The sequence below is a fragment of the Papio anubis genome, chromosome 2 (assembly GCF_008728515.1).
Source record: "Papio anubis isolate 15944 chromosome 2, Panubis1.0, whole genome shotgun sequence".
In the NCBI taxonomy this organism is placed as follows: Eukaryota; Metazoa; Chordata; class Mammalia; order Primates; family Cercopithecidae; genus Papio; species Papio anubis.
Window position 1 is genome coordinate 113,831,585 of NC_044977.1, and position 20,197 is coordinate 113,851,781.

Sequence of the window (20,197 nt, forward strand, 5' to 3'; positions counted from 1 at the left end):
CTCAATTGTTGAAATCCCAGCGCTTTGGGAGGCCAAGGTGGGCAGATCACGAGGTCAGGAGATCGAGACCATCCTGGCTAAAATGGTGAAACCCTTTCTCTACTAAAAAATACAAAAAATTAGCTGGGCGTGGTGGCGGGTACCTGTAGTCCCAGCTACTTGGGAGTCCTCAGCTACTGAGCCAGGAGAATGGCAAGAACCCGGGCGGCGGAGCTTGCAGTGAGCCGAGATCGCGCTGCTGCACTCCAGCCCGGGTGACAGAGCAAAACTCCATCTCAAAAAAAAAAAAAAAAAGAAAAAGAAAAAGAAAGAAAAAAAGAAAAGAAAATGTGTACCAGAAGTAGTATGACCTATCTTGTTATCTGTTAGTGTTTTCGTTTCTTGTCCTTCTTTGTTTCCCTGTTGATGTACCTTGTCGGTAATATTATTCAGTTATTCTACACACATTATTTCCTTGGATAATGTATTTTTATGTTTTAGAAGGATCTTAGTTATAATCTGTGTAAATAATCACTTTTATACATTTAGGAAGCTGAAGTCAATGTCTGGGCAATAAGGCAGCTCATCAGAGGTCTTTTGTGTATAAAAAGAAATAAATTTGTAGCTATTGACACTTGGACTTAAATCAAAGTTGACTCATATAATGGATGCTAGTTTACTGCTCTCAAGCCTCAAGAGCTTTGTTGAGACTTTTAAAAATTGCCTAATTGAGATTATGAGTCAGTGTTCCCTATCATCAAATAAACAACAAATATTTTTGTTTTTTGAAAAAGTATTTTGTGAAAACCATTCTTACCTGTGGGCTGTACAAAAATAGGTGACAGGTTGGATTTGACATACAGGCTGTAGTTTGCAGATCCCTGGCTTAGATCACAATGGAAACCAATTTGATACTAGAAGTCTCAGTTAACTAATGAATAATTGATTTGGTGTGTTGTCTTCCTTCCTTCCTTCCTTCCTTCCTTCCTTCCTTCCTTCCTTCCTTCCTCCCTTCCTTCCTCCCTTCCTCCCTTCCTCCCTTCCTCCCTTCCTCCCCTTCCTCCCCTTCCTCCCCTTCCTCTCCTTCCTTTCTTTCCTGCTTTTCCTTCTTTTCTTTCTTGTCTCTTTCTTCCCTCTTTCGTCCAGGCTGGACTGCAGTGGCACGATCTCGGCTCACCGCAGCCTCCACCTCCCAGGTTCAGGCGATTCTTGTTCCTCAGCCTCCCGAGTAGGTGGGATTACAGGCCCGTGCCACCACGCCTGGGTAATTTTTTTTGTATTTTTTTGTGGAGATGGGGTTTCATCATGTTGATCAGGCTGGTCGCAAACTCCTGACCTCAGGTGATCTGCCCGCCTTGGCCTCCCAGAGTGCTGGGATTTTTAGGCGTGAGCCAACATGCCCAGATGGTGTACTGTTTTTTAATGTCTTTATATGTTGGTATTTATAAAGGTTGATAGGTCCTAATAAACATCGTGTGCAATAGGTACTTAAATATTTCTTAATGAGATGAGCTTACTCTTTTCCCCTTTCCTAATTCTTGGAGATGTCTGTCTGACTCTGTTTTTGGTCTTCTAATGTATTTTTTAGGTCTATAAAAACGCTTTCTTAAAAATTACTTCATGACCTCATACTCTCGCGTGGCTTGCAAGGTTCCTGTATACAACTCTATAACTTAAACTGACTCAAGTCTTTGAAATTTAGAAGTGGAGGAGACTGTCTGATTCAATTTTCTCATTTTATAGATGACACAGAGACCCAGAAAATTCACATCACTTGTCTAAAATCGTATAGGCCATCCGAGATGTTATTTTTAATTTACATCTGAGCTCTGGATTCCAATGAAAAAGAGAAGGAAAAGTAATTTAAGTTTGTCACTTCTAAGTTATAATTATGCTTAAGTTTTGGACTAAATTATGTTTGTAAGATAAAGTAATTTCGATTACACATTTGACTTTGGAGCGTGCAAAGGGTGTCCAGATCTCTTAAAAATGTGCTATAGGTAGGAGATTTAAGAAGATAATCTTATTTCTTTCTTTCTATCCATAACTCTTTCATCGTGTTTTTTTTAGTCATTTAAATTTAAAATAATGTAATTGGGGATCACAGTTGGGCCCTGGCTTCAAGAATGGAATCAGAAAAGAATATGCTGTCTGTCATGATTGAGGGTGACGTTGAAGGTAGTATTTAATGTGTAGAAGGACTAAGAGAGGATTAAATATTTGGAGCAGTAGTTGTACAGCGAGTATATGCTGAATTCAGTTTTGTGATGCTGAAAATGCTGTACATATTCAGTTCACTGAATGAGTCATAGCTGGATTGCCTCAGTAGTCCTGTGTTTTTGTAATATTTGCTGAATTATTATCTATAAAGTTATGCAGTTAGATGATATTTCATGGTGAACATTTACAATATTAAGTGAAGTTTTGAATATAGCCACCAATTGGCTAAATATTAAGGCTAATTTTGTGTTTGCTTTTGGCTACTTTGATACAGCTGTGGTTTAAGTAGTTGATTGTCTATAAGTGATTGGAATTGTAAATAAAAGCTTTTATGAGTATACAGGCGATTTCTGAGAGGAGGAAAGTTACAAAGATCTAATTTTTGGGAGGATCTCAATTACTATTTAAGAATGAGTAAATATGATCAGGTAGAAGATACAAATAAATGCTTTGTGAATTTATGAAGTGTCTATTTTGAATATCCTGTTTATTTAATAACCCATAAGCTTTTTGAGGGCAGGACTTCATTTATTCATAATATACTCTTCATCAGGCCTGATACCTGGGTGGTAAAGTATAAAGATTGGATGAGTGTCTCAGGGCTGTTTTGTGACCTAGTTTAAAGACAGTTGTTCTAAAAGATACCATAATGGAGGAATTATAGTGGTAAGTCTTCTTGTGTACCCATTGAGATCCAATTCCTAGTATCTAGTACTCGTGCAGGCAGGTGAAGACTACATCACATTCTAGAGCATTCATCTGGCTATATAAATAAACCATAATGGACAAGTTCTGCAAAGCATTATTTAGTCCACTAATGAAGTAGTGGCATTTTCTCTGATTTCACTCTTTGGCACATAGGCTTTTACGTTGTTTTACAAGTAGGCCTTTCAAGGTCTTTTTCCTTTAAAAAACTTAGTTTTAATTGCCAGAAACTGATATAGCACTATAATCAATTAAATAATCAGTTTATAGCAGTTTGGACAGATAACTTTCCTGCTCTCATTCAGTATTTATTATGACTTAAAAGTATACCAGCAGTATATATTTATTGAAATTTTTATAAGCGATAATTTATCATTTTGATTTGTATTTTTCTTTGCCCTGGAATGCATTAGGTGGTGTTGAAGCATCACTTATTACTAGTTTCAGCTGGGAAATTGATGGCCTTTGCTAATCAGAACCAGCATTGTGAAAAACCTTTGCAGGCGTCCAAGTTTTGGACTGAATGATATTAGGGGAGAAGAATACTTACTCTGTTTTCTTTGTTAGTCTGTCTCACTTGGATTCCACCTAGCCCATCTCATTTTGGGAAATCCAAAAAATAAAATAGTTGCTAATTGTTACCTGTGACAAACATATTCATGATAGATCAAATTATGATTTAATTTCTTGTAATTGTATCATGGTTGGGGTTGGATGTTTTGTTTTTAAAGTCATTCAGTTCAGCGTGCCTTCAGAATTGAGTGAGTGCCTGCTGTGTGTGTTGAGCACAATACTGCACCTTACTGGTGGTTAGGCTAAAGTTGAGCAACGTGTCCTCCAGAGCGTTCACCATCTAGTGTACTGTAGTACTTCTAGACCAGTGCCCTGGGCCAATATCCTCAAAGGAGTATTTGCCTTATCACTACATTAAGCATGTAGTAAACATTCAGGTTATATAAAATTAATTGTGCTCTTTGAATTAACTTTTTTGGTGAAGAGGGTACCTTTTCTTTGGATGAAGATGTTATAGTTGTCACTTTTCCTTGGTGGTTTCCCATCTCAGTAATTGACAGTACCAGCCATTCACTTGTCCAGAGAGAAACCTTTGATTCTTTCCTTTTCCTCAACTATGCCTCAACTGTGCATCCAGTCAGTTACCATTGAGTCTACCTCCTCAATATTTTTGGAACCCCAGTGTTCCTCTGTGACAGTCCAGGAGTTAGTCTTCTCCTGGATTACTGCAGTATCTTCCTAATTTGGCTCCCTAATTGCCCCTACTCCAATCTAGCTTCTTTATAGTCTGTGCTTCTCCCTGCTCTTCCTGAAACTGTTTAATGGATTTGTTTTCTCTTAGTGCCACCTTGAAGGTCCTCCTGAATATAGTTTCTGCCTGCATTTCAAGCCTTACTCGCCTCTGTCCTCACTCAGCCCTTCCACACCTGCTGCAGCTCATGGGATGCTTCTGTTCACTCCCTCCCTTCCCCGAGCACCCTTGTTTTCAGGCCCCTCCTTTAGTCTGAAGACCAAGGACACTTCTTCTAGGTATATTCCTAGACTGCTAACTTTAGTTAGGGCTTCTTCTGTGTGTGTCCACTAGAAAATTGTTATTGCCTCCCATTTGTCTGTCTCCCTGTGAGATACAAGCTTGATGGGTAGTACTTAGTCACCACTTTCTCCACAATTTAGAGCAGTAGCAGTTTGTCACATAGTAGCCTACTCAAATGCTTGTTTTTTTTTTGTTTTTGTTTTTGTTTTTTTTGAGATGGAGTCTCGCGCTGTCACCCAGGCTGGAGTGCAGTGGCCGGATATCAGCTCACTGCAAGCTCCGCCTCCCGGGTTCACGCCATTCTCCGGCCTCAGCCTCCCGAGTAGCTGGGACTACAGGCGCTGCCACCTCGCCCGGCTATTTTTTGTATTTCTTAGTAGAGACGGGGTTTCACCGTGTTAGCCAGGATGGTCTCGATCTCCTGACCTCGTGATCCGCCCGTCTCGGCCTCCCAAAGTGCTGGGATTACAGGCTTGAGCCACCGCGCCTGGCCTCAAATGCTTGTTAATTTGTGATTTTTTTTTAATCTGTTAACTACTTCATAAAGAAATCCATGATGTCACAGGACAACCGGTATACTTCCACTTTAGATATTTCTTTATACTGAATAGATGTGAATATATCATTTTTAAAGAGGAATCGGCAAACTACATTGTGGACCAAATCTAGCTCGCTCTCCTTTTATAAGGATCACAAGAAGGGTCGTTACATTTTTATAAGTGCCTAGGGAAAAATAAACAAAAGAAGAAGAATACTTTATGATACAATGATATTATGAAATTCAAATTTCAGTGTCCATAAGTTGAGTTTCATTGGAACACAGCCATACTCGTTTATTTACATATTGTATGTTGCTGCTTTTGTACCACACAGCAGAGTTGAGTAATTGTGACAGACTGTATGGTTGATAAAGCCTGAAATATTTATTGTCTGGCTCTTTATATAAAAGTTTCCTGACCTCTCCTTTAAATCATTTCTGTGACTTGAGAACAAATACAGATGTATTTATCTATATTAAATATACTTGAGTCATGCCTCAGTTATTCCCCCACTTCATGTTCAGGATTTAAGTATGTCCAGTAAGAGAGCATCATTTGAGTTTTGGGAACTGTATTCCAGCCTATCTCATACATACCTAGAGCTTTTTGAGCCTTGAACATTACAGATGAGATGTTGAGAAAATGGAGACTTCATATCCTCCCAAGTTTCATAGACAAAACTGGAGTGGATAACTCATGGTTATTCCCCACCCAATGGTCTTTTCCCAAGTAACTAATATTCTTTTTTAACGAAATCAGTCTTCTTGCAAATAACTAACATTTTTTATTTTTAAAATTTACTTCTTTTTACAGTTAAGGATAAAAATTGAGCAACTTTTTATGCTACTTGATAAAATCATTAAAATATTATGCTAAAGCCCTCTTAAAAAGGTTGTTTTATTTTTGCCAGTATGTTACTTTGAAGAAAAATAGCACCAGCCATGTTTTGGTTGTATTATCATTTTACGACTATTGGAAGTAACTTTGTCAGGGTTTATTGTTAGGCAATGTAGAACCTTCGTTTTACATCATTTAATAAAATCAAATGGTTTTTACAACATTGTTTACATCTTGTTTAAAAATATTTTACTGAGAAAATAATTAACTTTGTTTTATTTTTAGGGTTATATCCTGTGTTGTGACCTCATGGTTTAAGTGGGAATAAAGATGAGTATAAGCAGTGATGAGGTCAACTTCTTGGTATATAGATACTTGCAAGAGTCAGGTGAGTACTTTTATAAAGTAAATAGGCCTCAAATTATTTTAATATTCTCAAAATAATCTTTTATGCATTTGAAATTTGTATCAGTCCAAACCGTTGAACTTTGTATGTTTCCTTAATCTCTGGACTGCCATTTTAAAGCTATGTTTTACTGCATGGTTTAACTCTCTGACTCTTTCAAATATGTTGGAAACAAGGCAATTATTTGTAACAGTTCGGCTTTCACTGTTCAAAGACCATTTTTAAAATTTGTTATGAGGTGAGATTATTGCATATGTTTAGTAGGAACGTAAAAACTTTTAGCCACCATCAGTTTGATAATGTGTATCCAGAATCCTCAATTAAATGTTGTTGGTCCTAATTGTAGTTCGTATTTTGGAAATTCACAGTATTTTCCTAGAATGCTTTCAAAATTATTATCCGAATTGATTAAGTGTATCCTTGTTCTGAATTGTTATTATTGTAATGGGAGTAATTATAAATAGAAATCATTGAAAGCAACTAATATTAAATCAATCAGTGATCTTCCAAGTTTTATTGATAGATAGAAGGAATACTGCAAGGGAAAATGTGGATGGGTTAAGCAAAAATTTAAAAGTAGAAGAGGGAACACGGTTGGGTATGGGTGGAGGTATAGGATGATGAGAAAGGTTAATTGCAATAGAAGTACCGATTGCTACTAAAAATGAAAGCATTTGGTGGTTTCAAATGTCATGGTCTAGAGATTGAATTTTAGAAATTATACTGTAAAGTTACTGTAATGTTTTAGTAAGGTGAGGTGCCCCGTAAAAAAGATAACTTTGGTAGTCGAGTGTGAGGGAGGATGGAAGGATGAAGTAGAGGTCTGAGCTTGTAGAATATTGAGCCCCCAGTTTATGGTTTTGAGACTTGAATCATTTTTCTTGTGTGGCATAGTTAGTTGTCCTTTCCTATGCAAGGAATACAAACATGCTTTCGATCTGAGAGCCTGTTGCTTGCTGAGATTTTCCCAGTTGTTCTTCGGTGCTGAGCATTTTTTTGGGGTAGAGGTTTTCTATTCCCAAGACGATCACTGCCGCTCTCTGAGATGTAACAGCTGTGAAAGTGATGTCCAGAAGGACAGGGAGGGAAAGAGAGATTAGTATCCAAGCCCACAGAGAATAATTTATAATGAGGCTTCGAAGTTAATAGCTCCTGTTTTGTTTTCTTTGTTTAAACTGGTAGACTGGTACTGAAGGCAGATCTAAAAGACGACTTCCAAAGAATGTTTTGAATAAGATAAAATGATTAATAAAGTGAAAAAGTAGTAACTAGTGATTGTTACATATGTAACCTGTAAACAAGTTTAACAATTTCAAATTCTTGTGCTTGAAAATTGTTATGTAGTACTTTCAACCAAAATGGAAAAAAGTTTTTTGGTTAGAGCAAACTCTGCTTTCTGCTTTTAAATTTGATCACCTTTTAAGCCAGAGCTTTGAGACTTTTGGACACTGGAGCAAAAACCATGTGAAGGATCAGTAGATGGGAAATATATTGTAAAGGCTTGTTGGTGTATGGTAAAGACATACAACATTTAGGTTGAACCATATAAAGTTACTGCTTTTGGAAGTTAGAAACAGTTGAATAGCTCAGCAGTACCTTGTGGTGGTGTTATTGAGAGCACTCATATTTTTCCTTTTCTAAACAAAAGTCCACAAATTGATACTTGATGTTACTGTAAGAAAACAGTAAAAAGGAGCAATAAAATAATATTCTCGTTTAATTTCTGAATAAGTAGATTAAATATTATCAAAAGTGTGTTTTTGTTTTGTTTTGTTTTGTTTCGTTTTTGAGGTGGAGTTTCGCTCTTGTTGCTCAGGCACCTCCTGGATTCAAGCGATTCTCCTGCCTCAGCCTCCCGAGTAGCTGGGATTCCAGGCATGCACCACCACACCTGGCTAATTTTGTATTATTAGTAGAGACGGAGTTTCTCCGTGTTGGTCAAGCTGATCCCAAACTCCCGACCTCAGGTGATCTGCCAGCCTCGGCCTCACACAGTGCTGGGATTACAGGTGTGAGCCACAACACCTGGCCCAAAAGTCTTCTTCAACTTGCTTTTCTTCTTAGAGAAGAAACCCTTCTAAATTACATATTTTAAGGTGTTTTATGTTGAAATAAACATAAAGCAAAAATTTAAAAAAATTTGTATGGTAGACTGATATATCAAGTTCTCCATGGTTGTTTAGTATGTTCTTAGGTGTGCTTTGTATATTCTTTACAAAGTTTTAGACTTTACAATGTAGTGGCGATGCTAAATCACATTTCTAAAAATGTGAACACCAGTCTCTCGGTAAAAATTGTAACTTCGCATTTACATTATGATTTATAGGGAAAAATCAGACTCAACTGATGACATTTTGACTTATGGCAGTTTTCTCGGTACTGCAACTTGCCGTAAATTTAAGAACTGCTTATGTAAGAGTTCTGAAGTTTGGTCCTCTGACTGCCTGCATCAGAGTCACACTGGGGCCTGGGAATCTGCATTTTACAAATGCCCCAGGTGATTCTTTTGGCTTAATAAAGTTTGAAAGCCACTGGTCTATATTAGTTGTAGGACAATTAGAACTTGACAAGAAAATTGACAACAGGTATTTAGCATATTCACAATATCGTGACAGAAAGATTATGCTGAGTATCAAGATAAAGTAGAAAGCATGGAGTGTACACCTGCTGTAGTCTGGGCTATGAGAACATATCCCAAAGAGGGGGCTGCCACCCAAAGTGTTTATTTGTGTTTGTGGGTCAGGTGGAATCATGAGGTAGCAGAAATAATGAGGCATTTTTATGTCTTAAAGGATGCCATGAGATTCTTATTTGAAATTGCATCCAGAAATAGGATACGGAAGAGAGTTTGAGAATGTTATAGTTCTGTGAACTCAGCACAGGGTTCAGACAGAACCCAGAATCTCACCCATAACAAATGCTCATAGTAGCTTTAAATCTGGGCACTTGCCACTTATTCCGAAAGCTTTTTCTTGGTTCTGATCTCCAATTATACTAAAATATGACTATTTTTGCAATAGATCCTAATTCAGAATCATCAAGTACAGTAATGTCTTCTCTGGGTTGTTTTGGGGATTCGTCATATTTGTCACCACAACCTACAAATGATATACTTATTGAGAATTAGTCATTCAATATCTAAGAAATACGACATAAATTACTCTTAGGTTATAACTATGTCTCTTGAAAGATCTAAAGTAATACTGAACAAACTGGAATCTTTATACTGCTGCTTTCCCTGCAGTAGAGCACTGAATTGGATTAGGAGATAGCAGAAAAGGAACATCGTGGCAAAGGAAGGATTTGTGCAGAGACATTCAAAGGACTGGTTTGTGAAGACTTCCAAAAAGGAAAAATAAAATTTCCCCTGGCCTGTCTTATTATCTAAAGACTGTCCAAAAACACGTTGTGAAAGTTTTTATGTTTTGATAAATACGTGGTTTAGTAATACTGTTTTTCTATAAGAACTTTTAACATTTGTTCTCTGCATATTGTTCAGTGTTGACTGTGGTATCTATCTCCAGAGGGAAAATCACTTAAATTGTTTTAAATGTTTTTTACTGTTGTCATTACTAGAAGATAGTATCTGTTGAAAGTTTCCCTCCTCCTCCAAAATTACATAAATTCTCAGATTCATTTTTTTTCACTTACAAAATATGTTGCTGTGGAGAAGGGATTTACATTGTGATATTCAGCCTCAAATATTTGATGGACTTCTCTGTTTTAAATAAGCCATCCTTCGGACTCATCAAAACTAAAGAAAAATATATTTATTGTAGGGTTTTTATTAACTATTGTAACTTTTTATTTTTTGCAATTTTATCACTAGAAAGTTCACCCTATGCAAATTTCTTTGGTCCTCACCATTCTGCCTGTTTATGAAGTAGACTTCCCTATTCAACAAATATTTCCTAGGGAATAAAATGATTTTTTTCTTTTTAGAAATGACTTGAAAATTGAGCATATTTGATATAGTACTGTAAGTAATGATTAACTTGATTCAAAAGTATTGTTCCTTTAATTAGTGTTTGCCCAAGGGCATTAATTTCATTGCCCTAATAACTTATCTAGCAACCATATGCAGATAAATACTTAGTGGTACATGCTAAGTTGCATAAAGTAGAACCTGATACAGTGTTAATTTTAGAGGCACTAAGGTGGTTTGGACCTTTTAATCTCTCCCCCACCTTTTGCGTCACCATCGACTCCTGTGGTTATTTGCAGTTGTGGTTTTTTGTTTTTTTTTTTTTTTTCCTGAAGAAATAGTTTCTGGCAATTATTTTTGAACTTTCTGACACCTGTCTTTCTTACAAGAAAACCTCTTTTCTATAAGAAGATGTCATTTTATCTTGCTTCAGTTGTATATTTGCTTTAGGGAAAGAATTATTGATACTAGATTTAACTATTACATGTCTAAGAGCTCTATAACTTCTCCATTTATATTGTACTTGACTGTTGGAAGCTATGAAACAGTCACATCTTATAATTGAAAGACTAACTGGAATTGCAAAATCAAAATGTCCTTATTGCTAAAATGAGTAACTTTCTAGATAGTGATTCTGAATATTATTACTTTAAAAAAATTTATTTAAAAAATAACTGATGTTGCATACTGTCTCCATTTATAGGAAAGATAATATATAAGAAGGAAATATATACAATCTGTATTAAGGGTTCTCTAGAGGGATAGAACTAATAGGATATGTGTATATATGAAAGGAAGTTCATCAAGGAGAATTGACTCACACAATCACACGGTAAAGTCCCACATAGGCCGTCTGCAAGTTGAGGGGCATGGAGGCCAGTGGTGGATCAGTCTGAGTCCCAAAACCTCAAAAGGAGGGAAGCCGACAGTGCAGCCTTCCATCTGTGGCCAAAGGCCCGAGAACCCCTGGTAAGCCACTGGTGTAAGTCCAAGAGTCCAAAAGCTGAAGAACTTGGAATCTGATGTTCGAGGTCAGGAAGCATCCAGCACAAGAGAAAGATGAAGGCTGGAAGACTCAGCAAGTCTAGTCTTTCCTATGTTCTTCTGCCTGCTTTATCCTAGTTGTGCTGGCAGCTGATTAGATGGTGCCCACCCAGATTGAGGGTGAGTCTGCCTTTCCCAGTCCACTGACTCAAATGTTCATCTCCTTTGGCAGTACTCTCACAATTTTATCACGGAACAATAGTTTGTATCCTTCAATCCAGTCAAGTTGACACTCAGTATTAACCAGGATGATATATAAGAAGGATGATACCTGTAGGCTTCAAGAGTTTGGTTTATGAAGGTTCTCCTTATCTCTCTTGCACCCTAGCTCCCTCCATTTTTTTCCCCCTAACTTTTTCAATGGGATTTTCTGTCTCCTTAGAAATAAAGGCCTTGTACCATACCATTTTTTTTGAGATGGTGATTATTACTTCAAATGTTGTATTTGTTTGTAAGATCACAAGTCAGAACCATAGACAATTATTTTTTAATTTAGACAACATGATCACAGTAGGCACAAACTAACCTTTATGTATAACATTAAAGCTCTGACCTGTACTGCCATGTAACGTATAGCACTTTCTTACATTTTTTTTGTTTTATTGTAGCAGTTTCACATTAGCCCTGTAATGGCTAATGAATATTACAGTGCAGTTTCTTTGTTGACTCAGATAAATGTAACTGGGCCATTCTGTCCTGCGTACCTTATGCCCAGTGCCATTTATAAACAGACATTACCAGTGGATTCAATGGAGTCAGGTTAAAGTGGTTATCAGTAATGTGCTTCTAGGCATGAAGAACTGCACTGAAGAGAGCTCAGCGTCTGGTATGTCCACCTTCAGTCTGCCTTTCAGTTTTTATTAGTAGATGACCAGCTACAGACGTGCAAGTAGGTATATAGTTTTGTTTTATAATCACATGTAATATAGAATAACCTTGATTTTACACACATGGTTGTATCCATGACTAATTAACAATAAACAGCAAGCAGTTGTCATAAATGCTGATAATTACAATTCTGTTTCTTTCCCCAAGTAAGTTTTTCTCCTCTTTTTGTAAGCTGAATTACCATTTTTTGCTGACGCAGGACATTCATATTACACAGTCCTGCTAACACACTTATCAAAGGACAATGGCCCTTTAATAGTTGTCAAACAGAGAATTTGTTCAATGTTAATTAGCATTTTTTTGTTTGTTTTTTAGGACTAGCCAGCATAGCGAGAGTATAAGGAAACATGTAAATTGCTTTTGGCATTATTAATTTGTATAATTTTTTTGGAAAGCAATTTGGCAGTGACGAAAACCTTCTTTAAAATGCTTATATCCCCTTCAGCTTTTGAGGGAATCCATCCTAAGGAGAGAGAGAGAGAAAAAAAAAAAACACATTGTACATGGCAAAAGCCTATACATATAGATATTTGAGTTAAGATTCTTTTAAAATAGTGATCATTGGAAAAGTTCAAAGGTCCAGCTATGACATGAATAATTTACTGGCTGAGTATTACGATGCTATTTAAATTATTTCAGAAAGTATTATTTATTTAAAATGTTCATAGTTACATGTATTTTTAAGGGCAAAATTAGGGCATGAAATTGTATGGCTAGTGTATAACTACTAGGTCTAGCTCTTCAATGACAAAGATCCCCTGTGTCATTTTTTTCCCCATCCTGTTTACCTTTTCTAATATCTGGATCTGTAGGGCAGAGTTGGAGTCAAGGAAGCATTGGATGATGAGAACATGAGTATAATTTTGCTAGGTTTTTCTGACTTGAAGCTTAAATAGGACCTTAGATCAATCAGATGTTCATTTCAGATGCAGTATGTTGTGGTCATATTTAAGCTTTGCCTTTTTCACCAGTTTGTCTCATCTAGTCATCCTGTACCATAACCTTGGTGTTCAGGGTCCATTTTCTTATTCTTGTATTGCCTATTTGCAAGGTAGAGTTGGCAGGCTCTATACGACTAACTCTCCTTTGAGAACACAGTCCCTAACATTCTTACAGAAAGCACTTCCTGAAACAAACAATCTATAGAAAATGGCTGTTTTGTGATCTCATGCGTGCCACCCCACTCCCTACCAGCTGCCGTTGCTTGTCTCTGTCACTGAATGACTATATACTTCATGTGTTTCAGCCTTATTTCTTTCTGGAGTCTCTCTTCTACTCCCTAAATCTCAATACCCTAGTCAGTGTTTAGAGTACTTGATTACAGAGGCACTATCAGATTTGCTCTTACCCTTGGAAAGAAGGGATGCTATTTTAGATGGTCATGCCGGATTCTAACATTTAACAGATTTAGGTGGTCTCTTTTGCCTCCTATTATATAAATCAAAAGCTGTCCCTGGAAAAAGCCTTTTCTGCATGTATATTTACAGATAAATGGAAATAGCTTCTGGCACGAAACTAGTTCAAGTTTTAGATTTTTCCAAGGAAGACTTAAGTCATATGCTTTTTCTGGAGTCACAGATTTTTTTGATGTGCCAAAATACATTATAGTATAATTGCATTCTAATTTAAAAAATGTTTATTGAGTACTTGTTGACTCAGGTAATGTGCTAGTTTCCCAGAATTAAAGGATTACTAGACATAAACCCTTTTATCAGGATCCCAGTCTAGTAGTCACACAAAGGCAAACAACCATAGCCACAGAGGTGATAACCAGTGTGGTAAGTGCCACACGTAAAGAAATTTCAGGATCAGCATAGGAGAGACTGATTAGCCCTGGTATAGTGAAAGAGGATTTCACTTCCATTCGATAGGAGAAAGGGCAAAGGAGCATATAAGGCTCAGAGGCGTGATATATAACACAGTATATTCAAATTATATCTATTTGCCACCACTTGAATTTATGGTGTAATGGGAGTGAGACCGGGGGGTGTGTAGTATTGAGATGAGACTGGAGAAACAGAAGAGCCAGATTACAAAAACAACTGTGTGCCATAGTTAGGCATTTGACCTTTATTATGAAGGCCAAGGGAATCATTGAAAATTCTCAAGCAAGAAGTGATATGACCAGTTTTTTGTTTTACAAGTAATAGTCTAGCTGTAGCTTGGCATATGTACTGAACTGAGGAGGAGGGGAAAGAAATGTATATAGCAAAGTGTAATGGGGACTAAACACAGATCTAGCAGAAAAGGTAAGGTGATGAGCATATACAGATGGTAGAGTGGTAGGATTTGGAGTAGAATGGTAGGATTTGGTAAATTGTCAAATGCCAGGGACCGAGAAAGAACAGGGAGTTAGGAATGACTATGACTTTCAGGTGTAGTGAAATGAGGTCAGAGGTTTCTAAGGAAAAGTAGTTTTAGGGAGGGGAAGAAGAAAAGTAATTTCAAACATCATAATTTTAAACTGCTATGTAATGCCATGGCTAGAAATAAATAAAATATTCTAGTTGAAAATAACATTTAAGCAGAGCGTTTAAGTGTGGAACTTCTCTAGGGTAAACATTAATGAGAAGTGCCAAAACAATGCTAATGACTACTTCAGGGATGTTTTGTTGCTATTTGAGAGCACCGTAAGTACATCTGCAGTACCTTGAGATGCATGTAAGCACCTGTGATAGTTTTTCTCCTGGTCTGACAGAACAAATTCAAGATATCTGCAACATTCCAGCCAGAAATTGGCACAGTTCCACCTGCAACTCTTAGGCTATTCTTGGACGTATTATTACTTTAAACTTAAACTCTATAAGCTAATTAAATAGAGTCTAAATTGAACAATTTTGACTATTTAAATTGCAGCCATGAATAAAGTGTACAGAAATCATGTACTTCAAACAAATTTATAAGCATTACATAAGTCAAGACACTTTGAAAACCTTGGCAGTAAATATGGCAGTAAGATGGCTCATTGTTTCATGCACTGTGTAACCACTTTCCAGGACCCTGAGTTGAAAACAAAAGTCGTCTTTTACTTTCTGTCAGGAAACAGGAGTTCACTCTCTCCCTTAGCTTTATCCTGGACCATATTTTAACTGTTCAAGAGGAGTAGTAGAGTCTCTGAATGAATTTGAATCTGTACTTTCTCATTTATTAGTTGTGTTTTTCCATTAGATTATAAAATAATACACTTACATGTTTGTGCACAGTATCTAGCGTATGGTATAGGCCCTCCATAAATGATGTCTTCTGTCTCAAAGTTTTCTTAAATCTCTTAAAGTGCTTGGCTGTTTGGCTGTTTTTACTATGGATGATTTACTGTGAATTTATTCAGGGAGGGGGTATATAATTGAAAACAGGAATCTCCAACCTCACTGCTTAAGGATTTTACTGCTGTGTCTCTCATTGTTTCTCCCCATCCTCCCTCATCCTTATTCTGTTTTCTATCTTGGTGATCTGAAATCTACTCATATTCTGGTAGTTGTGGGTTTCTTGATAGGGACAAATCAAAACGGTGCTTCCCCACCCCCTGTCCCATTGGTATCTTTCATAGCTATCTCTGTGAGTTCAGATTAAGGTGAAAATTATAAATGCATTTAATTATGATCTTGCCTATGGGCAAAATCAGGGGCTGAAATCAAGGTCTTAGAGGGAACATTTTTCCACTTACCTTTTCCACTGTGGGTTAGATGTTGTGAACATAATGGGTTAGGTGTTCCAAAGAGAGAAGGTGGGGGTTATAAGGAAAATCAACTTAGGTGTACTTTGACTATCAAATAACCAAATTTTCCTAGCCACATGCTGTTTGTGAGGCCACAGTATTTTATACTAGACTGTTTATCAGTACCACAAGGAATATAAGAGTGGAAGCACAAAATCCAAAAAAGACATGTACTAAACACTGAAAAACCAGACAGTCTAGCCAACAGAGATACTATATAGATTAAATCAGTTTAACCAAGACCCAAAATAAGCCCATATTTATTTCCTTTATTTAGTATAAGTGTTTATTAATATTCTGTATTACATGTACAATTTAATTGAATTGTTTAATATACTTTATAAAAATTACTACTTTAATGATAAATTGTGGTTACAATTTCACTAAATAACCATCCTTGGTTTATCAGCTTATTAGAATTTTACCTTTGAATTTTGACTAGATATGCACAAAAAGCAAGGCCAGCATAAAGAGATTTTTATTAAGTAAGTGCTTTGGTTTGAAGTATTTCAAGTTAAAACTAAGTAATTGCTAATGGAGACCTATAAACCAGATATTCATTTGCTAGCTGTTCATTTCTTAAATATTTCATATAGATGAGTTATTACTAAGTGGCAAAGAATTGGTATTTTTCAAAGCACTTAATTCATACATAAAATGGTATTTAACCATTATGATTTTTTACTATTTAAATTTATTTTTAATTAGTTTTTATTAGTTTTCCTAAGTAGTTTCAAAGAGCTCCAAAATACTGAATTTATCAGATGTTTGACAGTTTATATGTAGAAATTTAAATACTTCAGATTTTACCCGAGTGCTAGATTGCTTTAAAGACATTATTGAATTATAACTACATAGTAGTTAACAATTACATGAAGTAAATGAAGATCATTCAGAATGAATGAATTCCTATTTAAAGCATATTATGTGTACCATTTTTGAGAAATGCTGAATACTTGAACTGGGATGGAAGAAAATTTGAAATAAAGTTCCTTAATTCTAGATGTAAAAAATATTAAAATATACTACAGAAATATTAAATGTAACAATCTATCTTGGCCTGATTTATCTTAAGTGAAACAGTTGAATTACATGATTTCCAAAGACTTGTTTTACCTTTTAAGTTTGACGCTTTTTGTTAAGAAAAGTTGTGTACTATGACTACATTTTAGAAAATTTGAAGCTATATAATCAAGTATTTACTAGAAATTTTAAAGAGTGCATTAAGTAATTAAGAGAAAAAGAAAATATGTAAAGGCTGACATGTTTACACACACACACACACACACACACACACACACACACACGACCTTAGCATACTGGTCTGGGATTTTAAATGGGTAGAATGGGATTTCGTAAGATTATAGCGATCTTTTTTGTGTGCCATTTAGCATGTTGCCACTAGGAAAATAAATTCTCATGCCTTTTCTTTTGTTTTTAGGATTTTCTCATTCAGCATTTACCTTTGGTATAGAAAGCCATATCAGTCAGTCCAATATAAATGGTGCCCTCGTCCCACCTGCTGCATTGATTTCTATCATCCAGAAAGGTCTACAGTATGTAGAAGCAGAAGTTAGTATTAATGAGGTAAGGAAGACTTACTTCAAGTACTAATTTTTACTCTTAAATATGCCGTTAAGTCAGCTGTCTTGCTTGCTTATTCAGTATTCTGACTTTAGCTTCACAGGGGTAACAAAAGTGCAGACAGTTCATCCCTAATGTAGTAATCAGGTTGCACCGGCAAGGTGTTGGCGCCTAGTAGTTTGTTTGCCTTCATCTGTTTTTATAAGTAAACACTAAGAAATAATTTTTATTAACAGCTTTGTGCTATGGAATGCTAAGATCATAATTATTGGCCTGAAAATTGTAAATTCTCACATTATTTGAATACACCCTAATTTAAACCAGTTTATAGTTGAAGCCAACTCTGGATGGTACTGCCGATCTAAGGACTACATGTGAGTAGTTTGTTTGGCTTAGGTGTCAGCATACTGTGGCCCATTAGCCAAATGCTGCTCTCTGTTTTAGTAAATAAAATTTGATTGGAACACAGCTACACTCATTTACATATTGTCTATGGCTACTTTTGGCAGAATAGTGGTTGCGACAGAGACCTTATGGCCTGCAAAGCCTAAATTAATATTTACTGTCTACTCTTTTACAGGAAAAGGTTGTAAACTAGACCCCTGGTCTAGTTTAAAATGTTGTTTTTGGTTTTGGTTTTGTTTTGGGTGTGTGACGGAGTCTTGCTCTGTTGCCCAGGCTGGAGTGCAGTGGTGCGATCTCGGCTCACTGCAGCCTCCGCCTGTTGGGTTCAAGCTATTCTCCTGCCTCAGCCTCCTGAGCAGCTGGGATTACAGGCACCCATCACCACGCCCAGCTAATTTTTGTATTTCTGTAGAGACGGGGTTTCCCCATGTTGTCCAGGCTGGTCTTGACTCCTGACCTCAGGTAATCTGCCCACCTCGGCCTCCCAAAATGCGGATTACAGACGTGATCCACCATGCCCAGCCTAGTTTAAAATTTTTGTGTATAGTGTGGAGCTTTTCCCATTACTTTTATTTCAGAGATTAACATGTTCCACTTTTGCGAGTATTTTTTAAACTGAAGTATCCATGATTTCTGTATCAATGATTATTACTAGAGTTAGAAATTACATAATATACTAAAATGGATTTTTTTGTTTCCTCAGCTCTTTGAGTGAAAATCCACTAACACAAAACTAAATTTTTTCTTACGACGTGTGTAAATTTGTTTAGTATCTTTATAAAATTATTTATAAGTTAAAATACTTTCTCCCGTTCCTCAAATACTGTGTTACAATTGCAGTTCAGAAACACTGCAAAAACGTGCAGTGTTTTTGCAGCTCACATTACCCTTCCATGACACTGTAGATTGTCACTGGTACGCGTTTACCAGTTTAAGTGAACGAGACTTCACAAATGCATGCTCCCAGCTAATTTGTACTCATTGTGTTTCTGACTTGCTCTGTGTTTGTGTCTCTTCTTGTGCTTACTTGGAGAACTCTTTATTAGGAACTTCCTAATATCAATAAGTGGAGCTTTGGAAATTTCAACAACTCCCTAATATTCAAGAGCACTATAGCTCATGAAGTCTATTTCTGCTTTAATATTTGAATCAAATCACAAGAAACTTTTTAACTCAAAGTTTTTAGTTTTTTAAAAGAGATATTTACTATAATGGGGCACCAGGCCTTTGATCATTCTATGAGCTATTCCATATTGTTTGTTGCTTTGACTAACAGAATTTCAGAATCTAATTAATAAACCTTTTTATCAGCTCGGCCTGCATCTTTCAGCTCTATCTGTACAGCTCTATACTGTAATAATAGTGTGAACTAAATAAAAAGGAAAATTTAAGCAGTCATTTCCAGTTGCTGCTTATAGTTTCTTTATTCCGTCCGGACTTCTTATATGAATTCAGAAAGTTCCTCAAAATGTTTTTCTAGGAATGAAGATTTTCATTTCATTTCTGATTTTGTATAAATACAAATAACTTTAAATATTGCCTTTGATTTTTCTTCTCTCACAATTTTCCAAATCCAGGATGGTACCTTGTTTGATGGTCGACCAATAGAGTCTCTGTCCCTGATAGATGCCGTAATGCCTGATGTAGTACAAACAAGACAACAAGCTTATAGAGATAAGCTTGCACAGCAACAGGCAGCAGCTGCTGCAGCTGCCGCAGCTGCAGCCAGCCAACAAGGATCTGCAAAAAATGGAGAAAACACAGCAAATGGGGAAGAGAATGGAGCACATACTATAGCAAGTGAGCTCAGACAAGAATTTTTTTTTTTTTTAATTACATGGTTTATTTTTTAAACTTTTAATTCGGGGTACATGTGCAGATTTGTTAAATAGAGGAACTCATGTCACAGGGGTTTGTTGTACAGACTATTTCATCACCCAGGTACTAAACCTAGTGCCCAATAGTTATTTTTTCTGATCCTCCTCTTCCACCCTCCATCCCCCAGGAAGGTCCCAGGAGATAAGAATTTTTAAAAATTTATTCTCAGAGGAAATATATTTGCTTTAACAGACTGTCCCATCTTCTATGCCGAAATAATTTCATCTGTTATTTGCACCAACTTGTTTTCTTAACTTGTATCACACAGTTCAGATTTTTATTCCTGAAGCTCCAAAAAGCTAGATTTACTTTTATTTTCTTTTTAAAATATCTAGAAGCCCTTTTCCCATCATTAAATGAATTTTTGTATCTACATTTGATTTCTAAATGAAATTGTAATACTAGTTATCAACAAATACCATAGCGCTCTGACATTGAGATAAAAGGCAAGTCATGTTATATGAATGATATCAGCAACCCCTACTGGCAGAAACTCAGAATAGTACTGGTAGACATTATGTTTAGT

The 20,197-nt window shown here is 36.3% G+C and overlaps 1 protein-coding gene across 11 annotated transcripts in view; it reads left to right on the top strand.

Moving 5' to 3' along the window:
• Window positions 1–20,197, top strand: part of TBL1XR1 (TBL1X receptor 1) — a 186,860-nt gene that overhangs the window by 135,654 nt on the left and 31,009 nt on the right. For 9 of the 11 annotated variants that reach the window (XM_031663566.1, XM_031663564.1, XM_031663568.1 and 6 more), the window contains 3 exons: window positions 6,112–6,214; window positions 17,246–17,391; window positions 19,371–19,593. In XM_031663566.1, the coding sequence (XP_031519426.1) occupies window positions 6,157–6,214; window positions 17,246–17,391; window positions 19,371–19,593 (427 nt within the window). In that variant the 5' untranslated portion in view covers window positions 6,112–6,156. The remainder of the gene's footprint in view (window positions 1–6,111; window positions 6,215–17,245; window positions 17,392–19,370; window positions 19,594–20,197) is intronic. The other 2 variants (XM_031663571.1, XM_031663572.1) reach the window with 1 other exon arrangement.